This window comes from Denticeps clupeoides, unplaced genomic scaffold (assembly GCF_900700375.1).
Source record: "Denticeps clupeoides unplaced genomic scaffold, fDenClu1.1, whole genome shotgun sequence".
Taxonomy (NCBI): Eukaryota; Metazoa; Chordata; class Actinopteri; order Clupeiformes; family Denticipitidae; genus Denticeps; species Denticeps clupeoides.
This window is the reverse complement of record NW_021629784.1, coordinates 1-23,325: the sequence shown is the minus strand read 5'-3', so window position 1 is coordinate 23,325 and position 23,325 is coordinate 1. Positions and strand designations below refer to the sequence as shown.

At 39.7% G+C, this 23,325-nt stretch overlaps 2 protein-coding genes and 1 long non-coding RNA gene across 9 annotated transcripts in view; all 3 read right to left on the bottom strand.

Annotated features, from left to right (window-relative positions):
- Positions 1–10,553, bottom strand: part of LOC114774179 (BOLA class I histocompatibility antigen, alpha chain BL3-7-like) — a 167,237-nt gene extending 156,684 nt beyond the window's left edge. For all 7 annotated transcript variants that reach the window (XM_028966093.1, XM_028966094.1, XM_028966098.1 and 4 more), the window contains exons 1-4: positions 10,399–10,553; positions 8,100–8,360; positions 7,159–7,428; positions 6,305–6,607 (exon numbers count right to left, since the gene is read on the bottom strand). In XM_028966093.1, the coding sequence (XP_028821926.1) occupies positions 6,305–6,607; positions 7,159–7,428; positions 8,100–8,360; positions 10,399–10,462 (898 nt within the window). In that variant the 5' untranslated portion in view covers positions 10,463–10,553. The remainder of the gene's footprint in view (positions 1–6,304; positions 6,608–7,158; positions 7,429–8,099; positions 8,361–10,398) is intronic.
- Positions 10,554–14,310: 3,757 nt separating this feature from the next.
- LOC114774204 (uncharacterized) lies at positions 14,311–18,039 on the bottom strand. Its single transcript, XR_003744750.1, has 3 exons — positions 17,979–18,039; positions 17,816–17,868; positions 14,311–16,177 (listed from the first exon to the last, which is right to left on the bottom strand). It is a non-coding gene; the product is annotated as an uncharacterized LOC114774204 (long non-coding RNA).
- A 300-nt stretch (positions 18,040–18,339) lies between these two features.
- Positions 18,340–22,327, bottom strand: LOC114774202 (BOLA class I histocompatibility antigen, alpha chain BL3-7-like; the record flags this gene model as incomplete). Its single annotated transcript, XM_028966126.1, has 3 exons — positions 18,340–18,704; positions 19,413–19,685; positions 22,064–22,327. Coding segments are annotated over 3 exons (887 nt in total), but the record flags the coding sequence as incomplete, so codon positions are not given.
- Positions 22,328–23,325: the final 998 nt, after the last annotated feature.

The window sequence follows — 23,325 nt, the reverse complement described above, 5'->3', positions numbered from 1 at the left end:
AAATTGTCCCACAATTTGTCCCTCCGAGCCTCCAGTACTGCTCGCCTGGTCCCTACATCCGGTAAGAGGTACGAGGAAGACACTCATCTAGATTCTTCTCTGTCTTGGCCCCTCAGTGGTGGAATGAACTTACCCTCTTGGGTAAGAACAGCACAGTCGCTGAGTATTTTCAAATGGCAACTTAAGACCTTCCTCTTTAGAGAATACTTAGACTAACTTGTAACTTTCTTATAGTCTGATTTATGCAAGAAAAACATGTGTGTAATGTGTTGCATACATTTTTCTGAGTAGATTCATTTATTTACTGTATTTTTTCAGTTAAAATTCTAATGAGTTGCTGTAAAAAGTAAAAGAAGTTTAATACAGCAGCAAATTAATTAAAAGGTGATATATAATATTTATAATTCATGAATACTTTTTCCCATCATACCACTTTCAAAACCATTCCTCGTCTAAACCCTCTAATCACGTCCTAACGTCGTAAAACAAATGTAAAAAAAAAAAAATGACATTTACCACATTAACTGACCACAACAAACAGGATGAATGATGATTATTAAATTGTTCGTATCGGAATGAAGCTAAACCACAATTATAACCATTTTTACAAAAGCAGCATTCAGAAATATAGTCTATTACAGCTCATTAAAAGTCACATAGTGGTTGTCACTGGGTGGGGCCGTGGTGGTGTTAGATATGCAGAGGATGAAGGTAATTTAGTCAATTATATAGTTAGTTACCAGGGGGGTAAATGTGGGGGCACCAGAGGCATCATACCAGCCGTGAGGAACTTTGAGGCAAGTCACCTTCTGTCCAGGGAAGTGACCTTCTCTCCAGGGAAGTCACCGCTTTTAACCTGGACTTTGTTGGGATGAATGTGCATGAGTGTGTGAGAGAGTTAGGAATTTAAGATCTGGATTATTTGGGATCGGGGTTAGTTGGAAAACTGGGAATATTTATATTGGTGTGTGTGGTTTTTGCTGTTTAAAAAGCTTCTGCTTTACCTACATTTGCCACTATATATATCAGTGGCTGTGCAGTTTGAGTGTGTTTTTTACAGTGTCTTTTTTTTTGGTGAGACTGCCCCACCCAGCAGCATAGAACCGGTCTAACCTGAGCTGACTTACATGAACATTATTCCTGTCCTTTCTGTTTGCCTCCTCTGACATGGGTGAACCTGTCCTTTCTGAAACCAAGTTATAAAACGGGATTCACTCACTCAGACCTGTAATCTGATGTTCACTAGTTTGTAAATGGTTTTACAGGAATGACGTTTATATATTGTTATTATGATCAATATTTGATGCTTGATTCATGTTTACTGTTGTGCTTGTCTGAGTGATGATTGTAAATTAGAGTAGGACTTTTATCCATAAGGACTTATGGGTGATTTATGGGTTCAATAAAAGACGTGGCCTTCTGTATATGTCAAATATCAAAAATCTCAAAATGCATGTTCTAAGAGTGAAGAAACAAATAAACCGTTTTTAAATTTTCCATTGTCTTAAAAGTAAAAAGTTTGTGTTTTGTTGCTCAGTGTAAGGGACCAAACAGTCAGGCAAAAATACACTGGATTTTCAGTTCAAATGACAAACATAATACATCACACAGTGTCCAGCGCATGTCTGGGCCAACTAAAAATTGTCAACTAAACACAACTAACTCAAAAATCAAGTAATCAACTAAACACAACTAACCTTCTTCCACACAAAGACAATGGTTATATAATTCTATACCACTGTCAGGTTGGTATATAACGCACTAGTGGCTGGTGTGGGACGCTCCGTGTGTTGGGAGCATGTTGGACCGACCTCAGGATACTCAGGATAGCTGGCGTGGTTGGTGGTCTTCAATAACAGGAGAGACTCCTAATAAAGCACCACACATTCTATATACATGTTCACCAAGAAAGCCCATGGAGATCAGGAAGTAGATTAAGGGGTATATCTGTGTATCTGCTCTATATTTTACTTTGCACATTACTACAATGTTCACACTTCAGATTAGTTTTGAATTAAAATCTTAAAAGTGCTGATTTCTTAAATCTTCACCAGGAACAACTAAGGATCTGATCACCATCACAGCTCTACTCTGCACTGAAGGCTCTCTGGCATCACAGATTTGCCTGTTTTTCTTTGCTGGGCGGAGTCAGTGCATAGAACTGACCACGCCCCTGATGACTTCCTCCATTATGGATCTGGGGATAGAAGCCCCTCTGGTTCTCTATTCACTCCTTGTATTGATATACACATTGTTCTGAGAGACCACAGGTTTTAATTAATTTTGTTTTTATGAATATTTTTCTTTAATTCATCTATGTGTTGCTTTTCCCTCTTTGTTTCACTTTGTGTAACAAGAAGTGATGTTAAATACATGCTGCACAGAGCCGACTGGAGGACCCAGACTCAAAGCCCCAGCTTTCAACTTTGCACCCATCAGTTTCATGTACTGATGCAATCACAGTGATTTTAGTAAAAGTTTATTCACTTTCCACCCCAGCAGCGCACAATGGCCAAGTTATAGCTGTGAGATGCATCCTTTTTCACAGCTTTGGAGCAGGAGGAGTGCGGTGCTGCGCATGCATGTTGGACATGTCTTAAGGTAGAAGCCTGATAAAGTGCAATCCAGTTACATGACAAAACCAGTTATCCAGAGCATCCCACCTCCTCATTTCCCGCCTCTGTTGCCACCATGTGCCCCCTTCACATTTCTGTCTGTCCCCTCATATATGCCCGTCTAGAACCGTCCCTGCTGTGTGTTTCTCTGAGCTGTTCTTTGAGCTGCTGTACCTTTTCTCTCCAGACTGATCTTCTACTGATCTTCCCGTAGTAAACGTACTTCTTAAGTCCTTTTCCAGGTACTTCTTCCAGTAATTAGATTCATTGCATTTTGTTTCAGCCTGTGCGCTCATAATAATTCAATCAATGTTTTTCATATCCAGTCTCATCATCCCACAGACAGCCATACCACTGCTGTAAAGTGTAGAAAACTTAATAAAAAAAAATTAATAAAGAAGCTCTATGATCATCATTTGTTTAAATGTTTGTTTTCTGCTTTGCACTTATGTCACTTTGAGTTCACGTTTGTAATGTAAATAACTGTGTGTTTGTGAAGGTTTATGTTGGTTCATGTTATCTGTAATTAAATATACTACTCATAATAAGTATATTGTTATTTACATGGGTGCTTTTCCTATGTCCTCAGAATTTTAATGAAATAAGTTCCCTTTGTTATTATTAATGATGTATGAGAAGAAACACCATTTTCATTTCATTTAATATTTATTAGCCCAAAAATGTAGACAATAACAGGGATAGCCCCAAATAACAAAAATTGACAATGTCAGTAGCGGGTGTTTCCACCATTTGCCGCAATGACAGCTTGACAGCGACGTCTCATGCTCCTGGAATGAATTACTGACAATACCAGCTGAAAATTGTTGTAATTGATGCCACATAGAGAAAGGTCTCTTGGTATTGGCCCAATATACATGGAAACACTAAATTAGATGTGTCTATCTCCCCAATTCAATTGCCTTCCTATCTCAAGAATGTGTGAAGTGAAACAAACACCGTATATATGACATGCACTAAGTCTCTCACAATATCCCTAACTCTTCATCTTCAGCTGTCTGATCAGAACTTGTCCAGAAGACATTTTTTATGTTTATTGGCAGATCTTCTCCAGACAGGAGTAAAGTCTAAATAAACTTTTATTTTATTTTATTTATTATACTGGGATTATTTTTTTAGGGATTCAAGCAGTTAGATAAAGTCCGCAGCAAAGATTAAGTTGCTCATACAGGGAACTCTTTCTAAAATTGTGCATGTGTATGCGTGTGCCCCAGCTATGTGCAAATAGCCCCACTGCTTTGTGGGTAACCCTACTGAGGAAAGGCTAAGAGAGAACACCCCTACAGAAAAACAATGCGCTGGTGGTGTGCAATGGCAGGCCTAAACAGAGCAAGGGCCCTTCAGTCTCCTGCAGCATGAAGAGGGCTGGTCATCTTGGGTCTACCAATCAGGGTTACCTCATCATGGTGAAGATTGGAGGTAGCACAATTCCTATAGCACCATGGTGAATATTACCTGGACCTACATCTGGTTGAAGACTGGCAGCAATGGGTTTTCTGACAACGGAAGCCGGTACGAATGGACTGGAAGCTCTTAGTTGAAGTTGATTTTGAACTTGAGCTTTATTGTCATTTCAGCTACATACGTGTTAGCCAATACAAAGTCAAACGAAACAAGATAAAAAGACTTTAAAGGATTCTCAGGAGCTAAAAGATCATTGTACTTGGGGACTTTAACACCTGAGTAGGTGAGAACAGTAAGTTATGGAAACATGGGATTGGTCAGGCCAACTCAAATGGTATGAGGTTACTTGCCCTCTGCTCTGAGCACAATCTGACCATAACCAATACCATCTTCCAACCAAAGACCAAATATTAAACATCATGGATGCAAGACAATCATGGCAGAAAGCTCCACAGAATGTGTAGAGGAGTCTGCAGGCCATGTAAAATGTGTGGTAAACATCAAAGGCACAGGAAATCCAGTCTTTTGCAGATAGGAATGACAGGCACAACTTCTACAATGCAGGAAAATCCTCTTATGGACCAACAACCCAGAACATCACACCCCTGAAAACATTATACGATCATAAAAACCCTCAAAGACCACAACAAAAAACCTTCCAAGTTCACTGGATGAGAAATGAAAATCCCAGAGAACCTCACCTTTTATACTGTAATACCACAAGAAAGGAGGCGATGAACCCCACGCAGATACCCCATAAGGGGGGTAATTAAGGGTCCAAATAAACAAGCAAAACAAAGGAACACTCAGGTTAAGGCCTGATAACTATAATCTCTTGTGGGGTCTGTGGGTGTAGCAACATTCTGCTGTTCAATAGACAATCGGCTAAATTACATCACAAACCCTATTAAAGTGCAAAAAACAGAGGGTGGCGGCTGTGCTTAAAGGGTAATATAAATAGCTTTCAGAATGTATGGTCTCCCTTTATAGATCACTTATCTCCAGATGTGAGAGAAATGGTTTTGTGTGTCAATTAGGGTTTTGCGGTAGTTACACTTCTAAAAAAAAATCATAAAGAATAGTTTTAGTTCTGTTGGATTCTAGTGCTTTTTCGTGTGTATGTATGTGTTTGTTCAAAATGACATGTCTTTATTATAGTATTAAGGTATTATTTAAATGTTTGTTTGTTTATTTATGTATTTGTATCTTTTATGTATCTTTTATTTATTAAATTCATAACCTGAATGACTGAGAACCTTTACAGATATTAAGCACAAATATTTTTATATATTTTCTGCTGTCAAATGTGTTTGTTGCAGCCACCAAACCAGACTGTGATGGAGTGAACTGCAGTGTTGAACTGGATCAGTATTTCCTGTGAAAAACAGAAAACTTCTATAAGAACATCTGTGTTAAAGACTGAATCTGGACACCAGTAAATAAGTTAAAAGGATTTACTTTTTGACCAGAGGCGCATCAGATGCTGCAGAGCTATAAGACCCCGTAGAGCAAACAGCCTCTGAAGAAGATTCTAGATTAACAGAAAATATTTTGATTAAAGCACAAACATACAAATTTACACATAAGTCATATTTAAATACAAGTTAAAATAAAGTCTTAACATTAAGCAATTTCTGAGATGAGTGTAATACTCACGACTGCCCTTCTTGTAACCTGTATAAAAGAGAAGAGAAAGTATTTTATTATTTTACTGATTTACTGTTTGGTGTAGAAGTTACTGATGTTGTTTGCTGCGTCTCTCACCTGATCTTCTCTTCACAACCATCACAACACCAACAACCACAGCGATGAGAACGAGAGCAACAACCACCAACCCAGCAACGATGCCTGGAACATTATTACCCGCAGGAAAAGTAAAAATCACTTTTATACTGGACTGTGTGGAATGTGTACTGGGTCAATATTAAAATGTATTAATAATAATAATCTTCATTGGGCCACCTGAATTAGACAAATTGAGATTCAGAGTTGAAATGGACTGTCGATTAGATTCTTGATGAACTTTGACCGTGATGTTAATAAATGTATAAACGACACATTGTTCACGTGCACATTTGAAGCGCCCAGCTTCATTCTGGCTTGAATAAGAGCTTTATAAAAAGTTTTTTTTAGCTTTAATTTAATCCTCAGCACCAAACAGTGAAATGTTCTCCACCACACTTTATTATAAACTGATTCTATAAACACTTCTATCAAAGGGACTTTAAAGCAAGAAGACTGATGATTCTGTCTAGAAGCTCCTGTACCTGGTCTGTAGTTGGTCCTGATCTTCTCCTCAGTCAGGATCATGTGGATTGGGTCTCCACTCTTGTGCTCCACCACACAGGTGAACTGGTTCTTCTTCCTCACATCAGGGGTCACTTTGAGTTCTGCACGTTTCTGGAAGGTTCCATCATGGTTGGGAAACGTCTCACCAACATCTACATCTTCATGCAGGTCCTGTCCATCTTTCTGCCAGCTGATCATCACCTTATCAGGGTAGAAACCTGTAGCGTGACAGACCACTGGAGAGGAGGGGTCTGTCTGCAGCAGAGACACCTGAGGAGGGACTAGAGACAGGAAGAGAGGAGGGGGACAGGGAGAGAATTTGGAAGAGAAACAGGACCTCTTCATATCAGCAGAACATCCAACAAACACACATTTTATATTCAACACTTCACTACATCTACCTGCCAGTTTACACTCCAAATACAACTGCAGCACTCACACACACACATGATTCAGGAACAGTTTCTACCCCAGTGCCATCAGGCTATTCAACACATAGTATGCAGTTCTGTGACTTATTTATTGCTGCTGCACCACTTTGTCTTCTATGTCTTCTATGTATCATGTTCTATGTTCTGTCTACGTGGGAGAGGTTTTCAAGTAAGAATTTCATTGTGTTCTGTACGCTGTACTTTGTACACACAACAATAAACTTCAACCTCAAGATGTTCAGAGATGCACATCTCTAGCTGATCCCTGTTTTCCTTGTTTTGTTTGGAATAACGTTTACAATACAAATGTAAAAAAATTATAAAAATGTTTTTAGATTTTAATAATAACATATAAACTGTCTCAGCGTTTGTGTTTCTTGTTGTTCTGTGTGCTGCTGTACCTTTTCTCTCCAGACTGTACATTCCATAGTCAACATACTTCTTCAGCCATTCAATACATTCCTGGGTCAGGTAGTTCTTCTCCGACTCAGCAGTTCCATCCAATTTCTGTTTGGTGATTAAAGCCTCTTTAACTGGAGCTACATAAGATGTGCTCCTCAAATCCAGGTAGAGAAAATCTGCTCCATCGTAACCAAACTGACTGTATCCATCTGTAGCTCCAGTCTCAACATCCAACTCACAGCCAAACATTTGCAGAAAAGTGTGGATTCCTGTAAAAAGAAAGTTTTAGAAAGTTTTACTATTATTGTTGTTTTACTATTCATCTGCTGAATTTCAAACTGGAAAATATTTTTTTGAACCATGTATTGATAAAAAATGGGACCAAAACTATTTATATGAATCATCTTCATGCTAAAACTTAAGAGAGAAACTCTTTTAAAAAGCAGCTGTTTTTGTGTTTTTCTGTAGTTTTCAGCAGAAAAAAAAGCAAAAACATGGAGATCAGGTCAGAGGTAAATTTCAGTAAATTTTTACTCAGAGGGACTGCAGGATAATTCTAGGATGCCCAGTACTGATGGATCCCAGCAGTAAAACCCGGCACTGTGTTCTGTGATTAAACTTCAACATAAATAATTTTTTATTTGTACGACAAAATAATGTAATAGTGAGCAGCGCTGGTTATCTGTAGTCTGTGGTGGTGAGTATAAAGGGCAGGGTTACAGGGTTACAGGGTTACAGGGTAACTTTTATTCTGGTGGGATTGGTAGATGCACCAAGGTTATTGCTCTTCTATGTTTGTTGTGTTTCGTGTTAACCTGAAATGAATGTGGAATAAGCACAAGAAAATTTGAGAGCAGTGCAGTCATACTAAATGTATTTTAAATAAGAAATAATGCCTATATAATAATAGATATACAACCAGGATTAGATTTCTACTCACCACCTGACTGGTTAAAACGCTGCATCACTGTACCAATACTGTCTTTGAAGTCGGCTTCATTTCCCTGAATAATCTGGGTAGTTCTGGTCCAGTATTCTGGTCCTTCATTATTCTTGATCCAGTCCACCTTGGGAATCGCTTGCCTGATGTTACTGTCATAATACAGAAACTGTTCTCCATCCACCAGGCCGACAGCAGTGAATTCTGGGAAGTTAATTCCCCGCGTCACTCCAGTGTAGAAGTGCTGCAGGGAACGAGAACCTGTAAATAAATATTAAACACAACAAAAATAATCAATAAAAATATCTAAATTACCCTCTTCTTCAAGGGGGATAAATATAACTACTGAATAATATTTTAGATATTAAAAACGGCAAAAATAATTAATTATACTATTAAATGTAGTGTGTGAAGAAAACACATTAAAAAGATAAATAAAATACAAATAGTTACTGTATGTTCAATAAATATCAATATAGTGGAAGTCTATTTGATGGGTTTGGCTGACAGCTTCAAATCTCAGACTGTCAAGCAACAATTCATACTGATTCATAATTTAATAATTACTGATTATGGGTGGTAGTATCCTAATGGGTAACTCACTCGCCTATCAACCAGAAGACCCAGGTTCAAATCCCACTTACTACCATTGTGTCTTGTGCAAGACACTTAACCCTGAGTGTCTCCAGGGGGGACTGTCCCTGTAACTACTGATTGTAAGTCCCTCTGGATAAGGGCATCTGATAAATGCTGTAAATGTGAATTATTCTGATTGGCCACAGAGGCATCAAACGTGCCCACATATGTGAAGAAGGGTTGTAAAATCAGAAGTATTCAACACATATAATTCACTGAGCCCTGACAAAAATCCATCTGGCTCTCTGAAGTGACCACTTTTATTTACCAGAGGGTTACAATTTCACAAATAACTAATTTTCTGAATAATTTAAGCTCTTCTCTTGCAACCATATGGGTATTTGGGTCGTAGTTTTCTAGTTTTTCTCTGTACTTTGAAAGTTTTTTGTACCAAAGTACTGTGACCCACTTCCATTCATTTAGCCAACAATTTTAACAACAACTGACATTCAAGCTCAGGAAACATAAAACATAAAAGTACTGCTTAGTTTAAAGTGTGTGAAGTGTATTTGGAGGTTAAAATCCCAAACTGCCAAGATGCCATTGAAGTTCCCGGCTGCCTTTCGCTAGGGGTGATGGGTTAAAAGCAGAGGTCACCATGTGCTGTACTTGCTGTGTATCATTTATATAAACACAAACCCCCTGACTGCTTTTAAAGACCAGAAAAGAAAAGACGAGAATGAGCAGGATTTTGCCAGATGAGTCAATAGCTCTAAAATGACAAGTTCATCAGGGGTTCCACACGTTAGACCAGTAGAGAACCCTGTGGAAATTGGTTGTATCTTCCTGCATTCATTACAGTTTATAACCAATGATGATTAAAGAGAACATCAGCGTCACTTAAATATGGGCAGAAGTCAGAGCTTCAGGTTTCTCACTGCAGCTCCTCCCATATGGCCGAGGTTTCACATACTAGCGCGGTTCAAATGAAGTTCTTATAAATAATAATGTTTACATTTTTGTTATTGTTATATGATGATAAACTATGAGCTGCAGTCATACAGTGAGCAGCCAACAGGCCACATGAAACAGAGGAATTATATTTAACAAGACAGGACCAGAAAAATAAAGAGCCAAGCAGCTGAAAAGCTTCTGTTCCAACAGCACAGACTTGTTAGGACAAGCTGATATTTGAAAAGAATAAGCATTCAAATGCATTAATTCATGCATTAATTTTCATTTAGTATTGCAATGACATAAACAGATAAACTTAACCAATTTGGATAATACATAAATCAAGTTCATGACTATATAAAATTAGTTTGAATTGTTGTTTCATCACATCAGTCCTGCCCACAAGTTGCCCATTCCAAACCTAATTTTTTTACCCACTAATTGCATTAAACTCATCCGCTTAGTCTTATGAAACAAAAGTGTTTAAAACAATCTATTACTTTTGTCTTTAGTCAAGCAAACAAGGCTGTTATTGTTTAATGATGTAAAAGTTAACTGAACACTTACACACTGTTAAAACTACTACAAAACCCCCCAACCCCCCATAACAAGAACCCACACAGTCCCTCCCACCAACTCACATCTACATTTACTTTTCACATCTACATTTTATACTGTGTTGTCTCTTCAAATATCACAAGAACAACAAAATATTAAAACTCCACACACACATATATATGAATGTTGAACCATATATAAAAGCACAAACCTCCTGATGCAAGATCGATTTTAAGGACCAGAAGGGGACAGATGAGAGTGACCAAGATCTTCATTTTGCCAGATTAATCAATATTTGTCACATTGTCCCGGAAGGATCAGATCCTCACACGTTACAGACGCTGGGCCAGTAGAGAACTTTGCGGAAATTCCTCTTATTTACTGTGTTCGTTACACAAGTTTAGAACCAATGATGATTGTTTGAGAACAATCGCGTCACTAAAATCTGGGGAGAAGTCAGAGCTGCAGGTTTCTCATTGAAGCTCCTCCCACATCATTCCATAGCTTTGTACTCATTCCAAGCGGCCATATCCAGCCCCGCCCATCACGTTTTTCCTCCAATGGGAAGCTCTGGCTAGTTCAATAACGCCAGGATGCACTAACTAATATTTTTTTAACTACTGGGATGAGAAAAGGCACATTAATCTAACGACAGCTACGGTTTACTCGAAGCTCCCCACTGCTTCCCTGCGCTAAACAGGACAATATTAGAGAGATTTTTACTTCAAATTTAAGCAGGTTACAGACTTCTTTTTACAGATTTATTTGAATGATTATGTCTCCTATGGTCACTGAATATATTTTATATCGGTGTATGTATTTGGTAAAGGACTATTTACACTTGCCTAATTGGTTATAATTCAAAATTGAAGTAAATGGAGAAAACGGTCAAAGAATCAGGATCTGAATGACAGGGGGGTTCTGACCAATCAAGAACGAGTGGGCGGGACTGGCCTAAGGCGGGCTGGCCGTCTTTAAACCTGCAATGAGGCATAGCTGGGTGTTGTTTAAATAACGACAGATGATCCAAGTATTAAAATTATTATATTATATTTATTATATTCATATTAGTTGTATATTTAATGTTTTACATTGTAATTATGATACAAATATGAGTGGCAGTGCAGCAACCTTCACTGGATGCACACAACAGACATCAGAAGGCTGGTTATTGAGTGCAGGAGTGTGTGAAGGACCCCTGCGAGGTTAAATGCAGCCACAGAAGCAGCAGGAATCAAAGAAACTTTACTTTTTATTCAAGAGAGTGTCTTCAAACAAGACAAACCCAGTCAAATAATACCAAACGCATATAAGACAGGGTGGTAGTACACACTAATGGGTAACACACTATGAACCAGTAGACCCAGGTTCAAATCCCACTGACTACCATTGTGTCCCTGAGCAAGACACTTAATCCTAAATTGCTCCAGGGGGGACTGTCGCTCTTGATTAGGGCGTCTAATAAATGCTGTAAAAAGCTTCTGTTACAACAGCACAGACTTGTCTGGACAGACTGGCATTAAAAAAGAATGTAGATTAGAACAACAAGAAAAATTACTGGTTGCATTAAGATCATCCACATATGTCAATAATGAATGAAACAAAACATGAAACATAACAAAAGGCAATTAATTTAGACAATCCATAACGATTCATCAAGTAATCCTGTAAAAAGCTAAACTCACACCTTCAAGCACTTTAGCCCGGCACACTCGTTAATCTTAGACATGTTAGTCTTAGAAAAAAGTATCTGAGCAGTTCCTTCATTTGGCCTTGCTCATGAAAGCATGAGATAATTGTTTTTGTAAGGAAATGTTTAAACATTCTCAACAAGTGGTGAACATAGTTCTTATAAGCATCTCGAACCACAGCTCGAATTAGACTTGAAGGCAATGTGACAGGGCATGTTTAAAACTAATTACCATGAGTAATGATCATGTTACATTAAATCTTTTTTGGGATAACTTAATTTGTATTACATATATATATTTTTATATGTACCATTTCATTCATCACGTAATATATAATACACTGAAAACATTTGTCAGCTGGACAAGACAAAGGTTTCACTTCACACTGTGGCCATTTTTAGGTAAAGATGGTAACACATCTAATAATGAATTTCCAGAAAGCAAAAAAAAATTCTAAATTAGTTCACAAAGTAACACATTTAAATTTCTAATTCTTTTTTTGTTATTTTACATGACATTATTCACATTACATTATGACAAGTATACGTGGTGTCCTCAAAGCGAAATGGCGGCGTGCTGAGTTCTTCTTTTCCATTGCGAGTATTACACCATCATCACATCATCACAGTAAACAGGCGGTGACGGTTCCTAGAAACCACGTGATGTCACAGCGCCTCCCCCTGGCCATTTCCAGGGGGGCATTTAGAGTATCTATGCACAGAAATGCAAATACGTGTGGAAACTCGGATAGCTCATTGCCACAAGACGCATTGCTATTTTCTTCTAAAGGCACGAGTGTAAGGATCTGACCAGCTTTGACAAGAGTCAGATTGTGGTGCTGGATGACTGAGTCAGAGCAGCTCAGAAATTGAACTGATTCTGGGCACCATGTGGGTGTTACTGTATATCCCTTCATAGTGTCCACATGTACTCCAAATTCCCCTGATCAAACATCTGTGGGACGTGTTGGAGGCATCATCTTAGCATCTTCACAGGACACAACAACTTAGTTTTATATGTTGCTTATAAAAAAAAATAATAATAAATGGTGTTGTGGTAGAATGTAAAACACTTCTGATAGATTGTGCGATTTTAGGAGATTTTTGGAGCTGTCCAAGGACCAGTTACTTCAGCATGAATGTCTCCAGAGAGCAGGGGCAGCAGCACTGCATGCTCTGTCACCAAAAGACTGCAGTGTTATAAGGGGGATGCAAAGAGACTCTTTTCAGACCACAAAGTCACCAGTTCAAACCCCACTTATTACCATTATGTCCATGAGCAAGACTTTTAAAGTTTTAAAGTTGTGTACTGCAGTCCGTAAAATGGTGGCCGAAATAAAAATAAAACAAATTAAATTATTAAATGTACATAAAAGAAACAACGTCACCTTTAACAATTCTAATAAACATTTTTTTACCTGCTGATGTCCCTTTGTAGACGTTTAGAAATTCAAATGAGCAAGACCTCAACTCTTGTGTTGTTTGCTAATTCAAATGTAAGTAAACTATAACTGATTTTCATAGGTTGTATTTAATACCCTCCAGAGTAAATTAAGGTTAGTACACAATTAAACACTCAACATTCAATAATTCAGCTAACAATTATTGGGTAGCATCATTTTTACATAAAGCCTCAGTCTAAAATGACCTTAAGCCGGTTGTCACGACCGCTTGCTGACGGGGGAAGGAAGCGCAGAGGCAGGACATGCTGGGAAGGGGTTTTATTAATAAACAAACAATAAACAAAAATAAATGCGGCTCGGTGGCCAAAAACAGTTTAACTTAAGTAAAGAACTCAAACAAACCCGCAGGCGTGTGGCGATTGCCAGAACTCAGAATGCAAAGAGAAAACTCACGTTCACGCACAGTTCACGAAAATGCCGGAGCTTCCGAAGGGGCGGAAATCTCCGGCTTTTATGCGCCATCAGGATGGGTGGTAGTAGCCTAGTGGGTAACACACTCGCCTATGAACCAGAAGACCCAGGTTCAAATCCCACTTACTACCATTGTGTCCCTGAGCAAGACACTTAACTCTGAGTGTCTCCAGGGGGGGTCTGTCCCTGTAACTACTGATTGTAAGTCGTTCTGGATAAGGGCGTCTGATAAATGCTGTAAATGATTGGCCACAGGTGATGAGCCAAGCTGCAGTCAATCCTGACACCGGTAAACATTTTTTCCAGCCGCATGTCTTCTTCATCTGTGAGGTACAACACCTGCATCTTCTGTGTCATTTAAAATGTTTTTTTCAAAAGCCGGAGATGTTGTGTCAAAAAACGGAATCACTTAAAACCAGAAACAATTGAGAAACTTATTTCTGAATAAAAATGAATAACATCTCCCCTATCCCCTGTACATCATTTTCCAAGTAACATAAACATACACAACTTGAAATATCATGTGATACTACCATTTTGTGAAAAATATCAGACAGAACACATTCAAACAGTATTTTATTATACGCATATGTAATCATTTAGTGATACATTTTGTGTAATTAAACACCTGGCCGGTGTCGTGCGACAAGATATTCTTATAAGCATTTATGAAATAAGTATTGAACATGTCACCAATTGTCTTATTAGATTGGTTGTTACTGAGCACTCATACAATGCATAAGAAGAAATCACACCATAATTGTCCATAAGTTAACTTATGTGTACATCTAAATGACACAGGAAATTACCTACCTGTATCCACAATCACAAAGCAAGACTAAGAAAAAGGGTATTTGCTGAACAACATTTAGTCAAGACTGTGAAATACTGATAGAATATAGTCTGGTCACCTTTTCTAGGTCTTCTCTGGGCCTCATCCATAGACTCCTTCCTGATACCATCCATTCCCATGAAGGGACTGATTTCATGATTTTAATATTCTCTATTTTGGTATTTTTTGTAAAACTAGTCTGATTTACGATTGACAAAATTCTGGTTAAAATATCACACCTGAGTTTCAGACTGGGTACATGTTCAATTTCAGCTAATTTAGTGGTGTGTACTTGGTCAGTTATTAATGTTTACTGACTGTTTACTGATGACGTTGCCATAATTTTTTTGCTGTTACTGCTAGGCAGTGCTTATTAGAGTGTGGTAGTTCACCCTGAGCACTGTTGTGCTATGTTTATCGCTCATTAGGAGTGTTGATGTGGTCCCCCGCTTTATGGGGTTTTGGGGTTTTAAGTTTGTATTTCAGAATTCATTTTTTTTATCATTATTGTTTTATTTATTTATTTGTTTTCTCCCTCTCCCTCCCCCTTCTTTATCCCTTTCTCCTTCTCAGTGTGTGGGATTGTTTAGGCTACCACCCTATAAAACGTTGCAGGGTTTTTTCCCATCTGAGGAGACTCATCTTCGAGTTAATGGACACTCAAAATTAAAGAGTGGCTGGACAGATCACATTTTCCACACTGAATATGGGGACAGATCAAGGGGCACAGAGATATTGATAAGAAAGGGGGTTTCGGTTGTAACTGAGTCTGTAATATCAGGTAATATCAGCAAATGTCTACAGCCCAAATTGGGACGACCCACAGTTCTTTTGCACCGTTTTTGCAAAGCTGCCCAACCTAGACACATATCACTTTACATTTTACATATTTACATTTTTACATTATGTACATTTTACATTATTACTTAATTCTGGGGGGTGACTTCAACCTGGTCCTACAGCCAAATCTAGACAGATCGAATCCCACACTGTCCAAGATTGTGTCCAAGTCTGCATCAACTGTTTTGTCATTTATGGAATTCTACAAATTGTTTGACCCCTGTCAATCGCCTGTCAATCATTCATACTCATAAATAGACTTTTTTGATTGATAGTAGGTTTCTCTCTTTCGTTACAAATAGTCAATATCATCCTATCGTGAGCTCTGATCACTCCCCTGTGCAACACGATATGTGCTTTCCTATCAACATCACAACTCGTTCAATGTGGCGCCTCGACCCATTACTGCTTTCTCATAAATCATTTCGAAACCACATTTCGGAGCAAATTGAATTCTTTCTTGATGTCAATCTCACGCCTGGTATGTCCTTCATCACTATTTGGGAGGCTCATAAAGCATTTCTTAGGGGACAAATAATTTCATATACAGCCCATGTGAGGAAAATGCATAATCGGCAGCTTTTGGACATGCCCCGCTCTGAAAGCTTCCCTCTTTCAATGGTTGGATCAAGGAAATACTCTCCATGTTGCAGTTGGAAAAATTGCGATGCAGATTTACTTGAAGAAAATTTGAGAATTACAAGGTATGAAGGCTTGTTTTTTTCCAGCTGTGATCTTGACACTTTTGTGATTCCTATGAAGAAAAGTACAACCGTTAGAAACAACTTAAAACAAAAATGTCAGCAAATATTAAGGAGGAGCAAAATTTTGCTCTAGCAATAGATGTAATATAATGTATATGTAATGATATTAACATCCATAGCTATTTACATGCATTAAAATGGTACACAGGAATAGAAAGGTGTGGGGCTTGTGTATGTGAGTGTTATTGTGTCAGACACTTGACACTTATTGTGTGGTAGTAGCCTAGTTGGTAACGCACTCGCCTATGAACCAGAAGACCCAGGTTCAAACCTGAGCAACCCTGAGCAAGACACTTAACCCTGAGTGTCTCCAGGGGGGGGGACTGTCCCTGTAACTACTGATTGAAGGTGCTCTGGATAAGGGCATCTGGTAAATGATAAATGCTGTAAATGTATTGTTTACTTCACTATAACTATGTTTCATCAAGAAATTAGGTTTGGTTTTGGGTGCAGATTATGTACACAAAATCCACTCCCTGCTATGAAAATAATTCCACAACAGACCATTACACTGAGGAACAAGCTCAAAGTTACTATACAGCCATTACTATGGTGATTAAATATTAACACTGTATTGTTCCCAAAGGAATATCCTGACAGGAAATATTTTTATTTCATCATTATTCTCTGATCCAATTCCCATCCCCATACAGCTCTCTAACTCGACACCTCTGATCTATATGAACAATTGTGGAAATATCAGGGTTTACTGCGTCTGGGGACTGTTATAGGGCGCTGTGTTTCCACCCATTCTTTTGTGGACCCTACAACGTATGTGTAGCGTTGTTTTGAGCTACTTTCTGTTCTCCCCTTAGTTTCCCGTTTTTGGCCATCGAGCCTGGATTTGTTTCTGTTAAATAAATCCTAGTTTTCAGAATGTCCCGACTCTGCGTTTCCTTCCCCCGTCAGCTCGCGGACGTGACAGAATGTCGCAGCCCTGACCGAAAGCGCAGAGACAAAAAAGGCAGAGAAGGAGAACCAAGCAGGAGAAGAACTCAGCCAGTTGTGGTGAGTGCGGGCGCCAGTGGCAAGATCCGCTGTAAGATGCGCCGGGACTGGGATACGCCCCCCACGTTGAGCGATTTCTTCCTGGTGTTACAGGGGTCAAGCCGTGGCGACCAGTGCTGCGGTATGACTGCGATCCCTGGATAGTCCGCAATACCCGGAAGTGGCAGCGTCAGCAGGTGAGGAAGTGACATGGGCAGCGATCGCAGAGGATGCGATCCCCACAATCTTCGCCATGTCGGGCCAGGAATTCTGCGCTCTGCTGGCAAGGCTCCCCGTGGACTGTGAAGACACGGACGACGACGAGAGTGACGACAACGATGTGAGTGACGACGACGTGAGTGACGACGACGTGAGATGATTTGCTCCGCCTGTCTGCTATCGTGACCCACGTCACTTCCTGTGGTGCGAGAACCGCGCGAGAGAGACGGACAGCGAGGAGGAAGACCGCGACTCAGGGGTAAGCTGGTGGGCGATGGGAAGAGCCAGCCAGCAACCGCGCTGCCAGGAATCCGCCTATCCAGCACCGGTCGCGGACACTCTGCCTGGACGTTCCCCAGCAGAACGGCAGCGCAGCACCAGCACCCCCACCTGCTGTAGAGAAATAAGACCAAGTTACTTACCAGGATGTGAATCTCTTCAAAAAGTTCTAGTTTATGCTTGGCCTGCTGGTTGCCTGTATAAAAGAGAAGAGAAAGTATTTTAGTATTTTACTGATTAGTAGTTTCCCCACATGACACCATGTTTGGTGTAGAAGTTACTGATGTTGTTTGCTGCGTCTCTCACCTGATCTTCTCTTCACAACCATCACAACACCAACAACCACAGCGATGAGAACGAGAGCAGCAACAACCAACCCAGCAACGATGCCTGGAACATTATTACCTGCAGGAAAAGTAAAAATGTGGGATGTGTACTGGGTGGATTTATGGGGGTCACAATGACATTCGTAGAGAGTTCAGTCATATTTACTACTATGGGAACAACTCCCTACAAACCTACAAAAGAATGTAAATCATATCAGCAGATCTGACACTACAGCTCATAGTGAAAATGTCATCATGGAACAAACTTAAATATACGTACATCCCAGCAAATCACGTTATTCCACATGAGATCAAATAACCTTTCTTTATCAGTAAAATAAAATAAACAGGACTGTTTAAGTGGGATTTAATGTAAAATATGTTGATGAGCTGCTAGAAGCTCCAGTACCTGCCCTGTTGGTCCTGATCTTCTCCTCAGTCAGGATCATGTGGATTGGGTCTCCACTCTTGTGCTCCATCACACAGGTGAACTGGTTCTTCTTCCACACATCAGGGGTCACTTTGAGTTCTGCACGTTTCTGGAAGGTTCCATCATGGTTGGACAACGTCTCACCAACATCTACATCTTCATGCAGGTCCTGTCCATCTTTCTGCCAGCTGATGTTCACCTTATCAGGGTAGAAACCTGTAACGTGACAGACCACTGGAGAGGAGGAGTCTGTCTGCAGCAGAGACACCTGAGGGACTAGAGACAGGAAGAGAGGAGGGGGACAGGGAGAGAATTTGGAACAAAAACAAGACATGTTCATATCAGCAGATCATCCAACACTCAGTTTATATCCAACACTTCACTACATCTACCTGCCAGTTTACACTTCAAATACAACTGCAGTATAGTTACACTTTTTATTGCTATATCATTTAGTGATTATTTGTCATTGGGCAATAGCAGACTTTTCTTTATTGTTCTTTTCTTTGTTTTGTCCCTGTCTGGCTGTTGTGTGTTAGTGTTATATTTTTCATATTTTTCTAAGAGACCACATTTCAATTATTTTTGATGAATATTCTTCTTTAATTAATCAATAAATGTTATGTTACAGTGTTTAATCCCTACTGATGGTACATAGCAGTTGTTGAGCCACATCGAAAAGTGGAAAAAACACAAGCACAATATGTTGAAAATAAAGCGGTTTTAATAATGAGAACAGAAAGATGGTCTGAAAAAGCATTAAAACAAAAAGAGACGTCATGCAGCATCACACACATGTAAAGCTTGACAGTGGTGTGTGGTCACGTCCCTGCTGTTAAAGGCCCCAATTACCCCGACACTAATAATGAAGCATCTGAGAGTGATTCAGCTCCAAAACCACCACAAATAACCAAACCAGGAGCACCTCAGCGTTATATCAGTCCTGCTGTGTGTTTCTCTGTGTTGTTCTGTGTGCTGCTGTACCTTTTCTCTCCAGACTGATCTTCCCAGACCGAGCATACTTCTTTATCCACTTAACACAATCATGTTCCAGGTATTTCTTCCAGTATTTAGATTGATCTCCATTCCATTTCTGCTTGATGATTTCTGCCTGTGGTCTTGCAGCAACCCAATCAGTGTTTTTCAAATCCAGTCTTATAAAATCTGCTCCATCGTAACCAAACTGACTGTATCCTTCTGTAGCTCCATCTTCATCTTCCCACTGACAGCCGTACATCTGCTGTAACGTGTGACCTCCTGAGGAAGAGAGAGAACACATTTTGTTGTGTGCACTGTGTGCTGTGCTTCACAATGACAAAGTAAAGGAAATTTTCTCCACACAAGGAAGGAAGGTGCGGACCGTGGGAGAAGTTTCCAGATAAGTTTATTGAGAAGATCTCTGTGCGCAATGCAGGATGCTCTTAAAAAAATCTCTCTCTGTTCTCTTTTTATTGTGAGCAAAAGGAGCCCTGGAGAACAACTCCAAATAAGACCAGCAGCTTCACCAAAAGACAACCTGTTTCATCGCAGATAAGAGATGAGAGGGGGGTGTCCCGGGTGGACTCAACAGAACTAGTTGTGGTTTGCACAGCTGTGTCCCTGCTCACGACTGAACTTGAGATCATATGCAAATGCAGCACAACATGATTGTCACTTGTGATACACAGCAGCACAGCACACGGTGCACACAGTGAAATTTGTCCTCTGCATTTAACCCATCACCCTGAGTGAGCAGTGGGCAGCCATGACAGACGAGCAGTGTGTGGGGACTGTGCTTTGCTCAGTGGCACCTCAGTGGCACCTTGGCAGATCAGGATTCAAACCAGCAACCTTCTGATTACAGGGCGCTTCCTAAACCGCTACCACCACCACTAGGGCTGTATACCTTGGAGAACCTGGCGATACGATACATACCTCGATACAGAGCTGTCTCGATATGATTTGATACAATGTGACACGATTCGATACGATTCAATAAAAATATATGGGCCAGAGCCAATTAGTTAATGCTGAACACATTTACTCAACAAACAGAACTCAATTTATTGAAGACAAAAGTGCATTATAACGAAGTGCATTTTGCTTAAATATTTGCAACTTTAAGTGCTCTGATTAATTGTACACAAATTGTATTAATCTGGAAATTACCACAAGTCAACATTTAACTTTCCAAGGGTACAGTCTGAGCTCACACAAGCAAAAAATCTTCTTCTTGTTATTCGTAATTTCTTATTAAATCTTCTTATAATTCTTTTTTGTGACACCATGTACTGCCATAACATATTTCACTATGAAATCACTTAAATGCTATATCTTGCTTTAACATTTGGCACAACCTAAGCTCGTTGGACAGAAGAGCAGCGGAGACAGCGGGTTGCTGCTCAAGAAAGCGCTCGAGCATATCATGCGCGTTACGACATCGGTGATCAGTTTATGTCAGTTTATATCAGTTTATTCTGCTTCTGTCGAAGTACGTGGCTGGCTGTGGTACTGCGCTTAAAAAAGGTGGATATCCGTCTAACACGTCCCAAAAAAACAGCAGGAAGCTTCAGTGCACGCTGCGAGGCCAGGTTTAAAGTGTGAGCGAAGCACCTGAAATGCAACATACCGGCAAGCTCCGCTGCGACGATTGTAACAAAGGCTTCCGTGGCTCGCGATGTACACCTGTCACAAATCAGTGCCACTCGTGGGGCAGAACTCAGGGCTGACTTAACATTGTCTTTGACTTTGTCATATATTCTCGGTACTGCTTTGTCGGTCATGTAGCTGCGGGTAGGGATCACGTAACGGGGATCTAACGTGTTGATCATAAAGCGAAAGCCTGTGTTCTCGACAACACTGTAGGGACATAAACCTTTGCAAATATAATGCACCACAGACTTATAATATAATGCACCACAATCTTCTGTGCACGGACTGAGTTAGATGGAAGCTTGGATGTTGCATTGTCCAAAGTAGTTTGCGTGGGGTCCCGTGTTTTTTTGGGCTGCGGCGAAGCTAGTTTGTCTGCATGGTGACTTTGCAGGTGGGCACGCAGGTTAGTTGTATTACCGGTGTAGCGTATAGAAGCCTGGCAATGCTTGCAGATTGCATTTGTTTTATCGATCGCTTGGTTTTTTTCCTTTGCTTTAAAACCAAAATGTGTCCAAACATCTGCCTTTAGGGACAACGGCGCTTCTAAAATCTTCGACATTTTCCATGAGTTTTTTGAAACTCGCGGGCGCCGCTGCGCCCCCTAATGGCTGGGCGGAGTATCGATACTAGGGCTAGAATATCGATACTGTATCTTTTTTTATTATATCGGTATGTATCTAAGAATCGATATTTTGAGCACACCCCTAACCACCACTGCCTCTCCTATATAATATCAAATAAAATATATTGCACAAATATACTATAATATAATAACTGAACACATAGTATATTTAAATAATCTAAGAGAGTTTAGTGTTTCACTGATATTACAGATGAAATGTGCCAAATGTTAAACAACTTTTCTAGAATTGCTGAAACTAACAAGTTCACAGTTTCTACTTAATTCTGTAGAGTTATAATAGAAGCTTCATCCTTGGGCAACAAATAAAACTTCAGAGGTGTTTGGATTTGAAGAGGATGAAGGTGCTTGTTGATCTTACCTTGATCTCCAGTCTGATTAAATTCAGTCATGATCAATTTCAGATTCTCCTTGAATTTCCATGTAAAATCTCTGAAGCTCTTTATCTGATCCTCCACATACTTCTCTCCCAGCTCCTTCACCCAGTCCTGCCGGATCTCAAACTGGTTGTTCTTACTGTCGAAGTATCCAGTCACTTCATCATCGAACAAATTTACACCAACAAATTCAGGAAGATCCTTTATTCCTGTAGTTGCTGTGTACAATCCTGTCCAGGAATGAATCACTGTTGGAGAAGAAACAAGAAATTTAGATTATTAAACTTTAGTAAAAAAAACAATATTTTAAGAGCCAATATATGGTTAGTGGCATCATTCACTTGGGCTTTTACTCAGTAGAAGTAACATATATAAGGTGGGAACTAACAGGCAGGTTCCAGGTGTTGTTAGACGGACCAATTATACTGTTTTATACTGTTTTTATACTGCCTTAATCCTCTGCCACCAAACTCAGCATTTGTAAGTTAGTGTTTATGAACTGTCATATTAATTATAGATCATTGCAAATATTGTACATTTTTTGTTTGTGCAACAATAAATAACGTACATTAAGAAATAGATCAGAGTCTGGACAGTGGAGCGCGTCATCACACACCTACAGCGGCGGTACCAGCCCATTTGGTGCCCTGGGCAAACACCCCTAAAACAGTTCTGTCATGACCAGGTCCGGAAGGGGTTACACATGACCAGTTTCACGTTTGTCATGTGTAATGTTCCCTAATCATTTTCACCTGAGTCTAATGTATAAAGCTGCCCTTCTTCACTCATTAAACCCCGATTTAGTGACATTGTGTGAATGCATCCTTCTTCCTCGTCATCGTCTCCGTTCACTTGCTGCGTCATGCCACCATGGTTGTGACAAGTTCCATTCATCAAGCCAATACACAGTTCCCATGTGAAATGATCAGTGAAAACAGTGTTGGGCCAGACAGGTAACACTTGTGGTAGCAGCCTAGTGGGTAACGCACTTGTCTATGAACCAGAACTTACTACCATTGAACCCTGTGTGTCTCCAGGGGGGGACTGTCCCGGTAACTACTGATTGTAAGCCCCTCTGGATAACGCCGTCTGGAAAATTCTGTAAATGTAAATGGTTATTAAATGCTGCTTCAGCCAGTCAGAGAATCTTATAATCTCGTAATCTCATAAATTCATTAAGTAATTTCTGTTTAACAAATATACAACAAACCCATTCCATGTATTTTGCATGTTAATGAATTTGGAT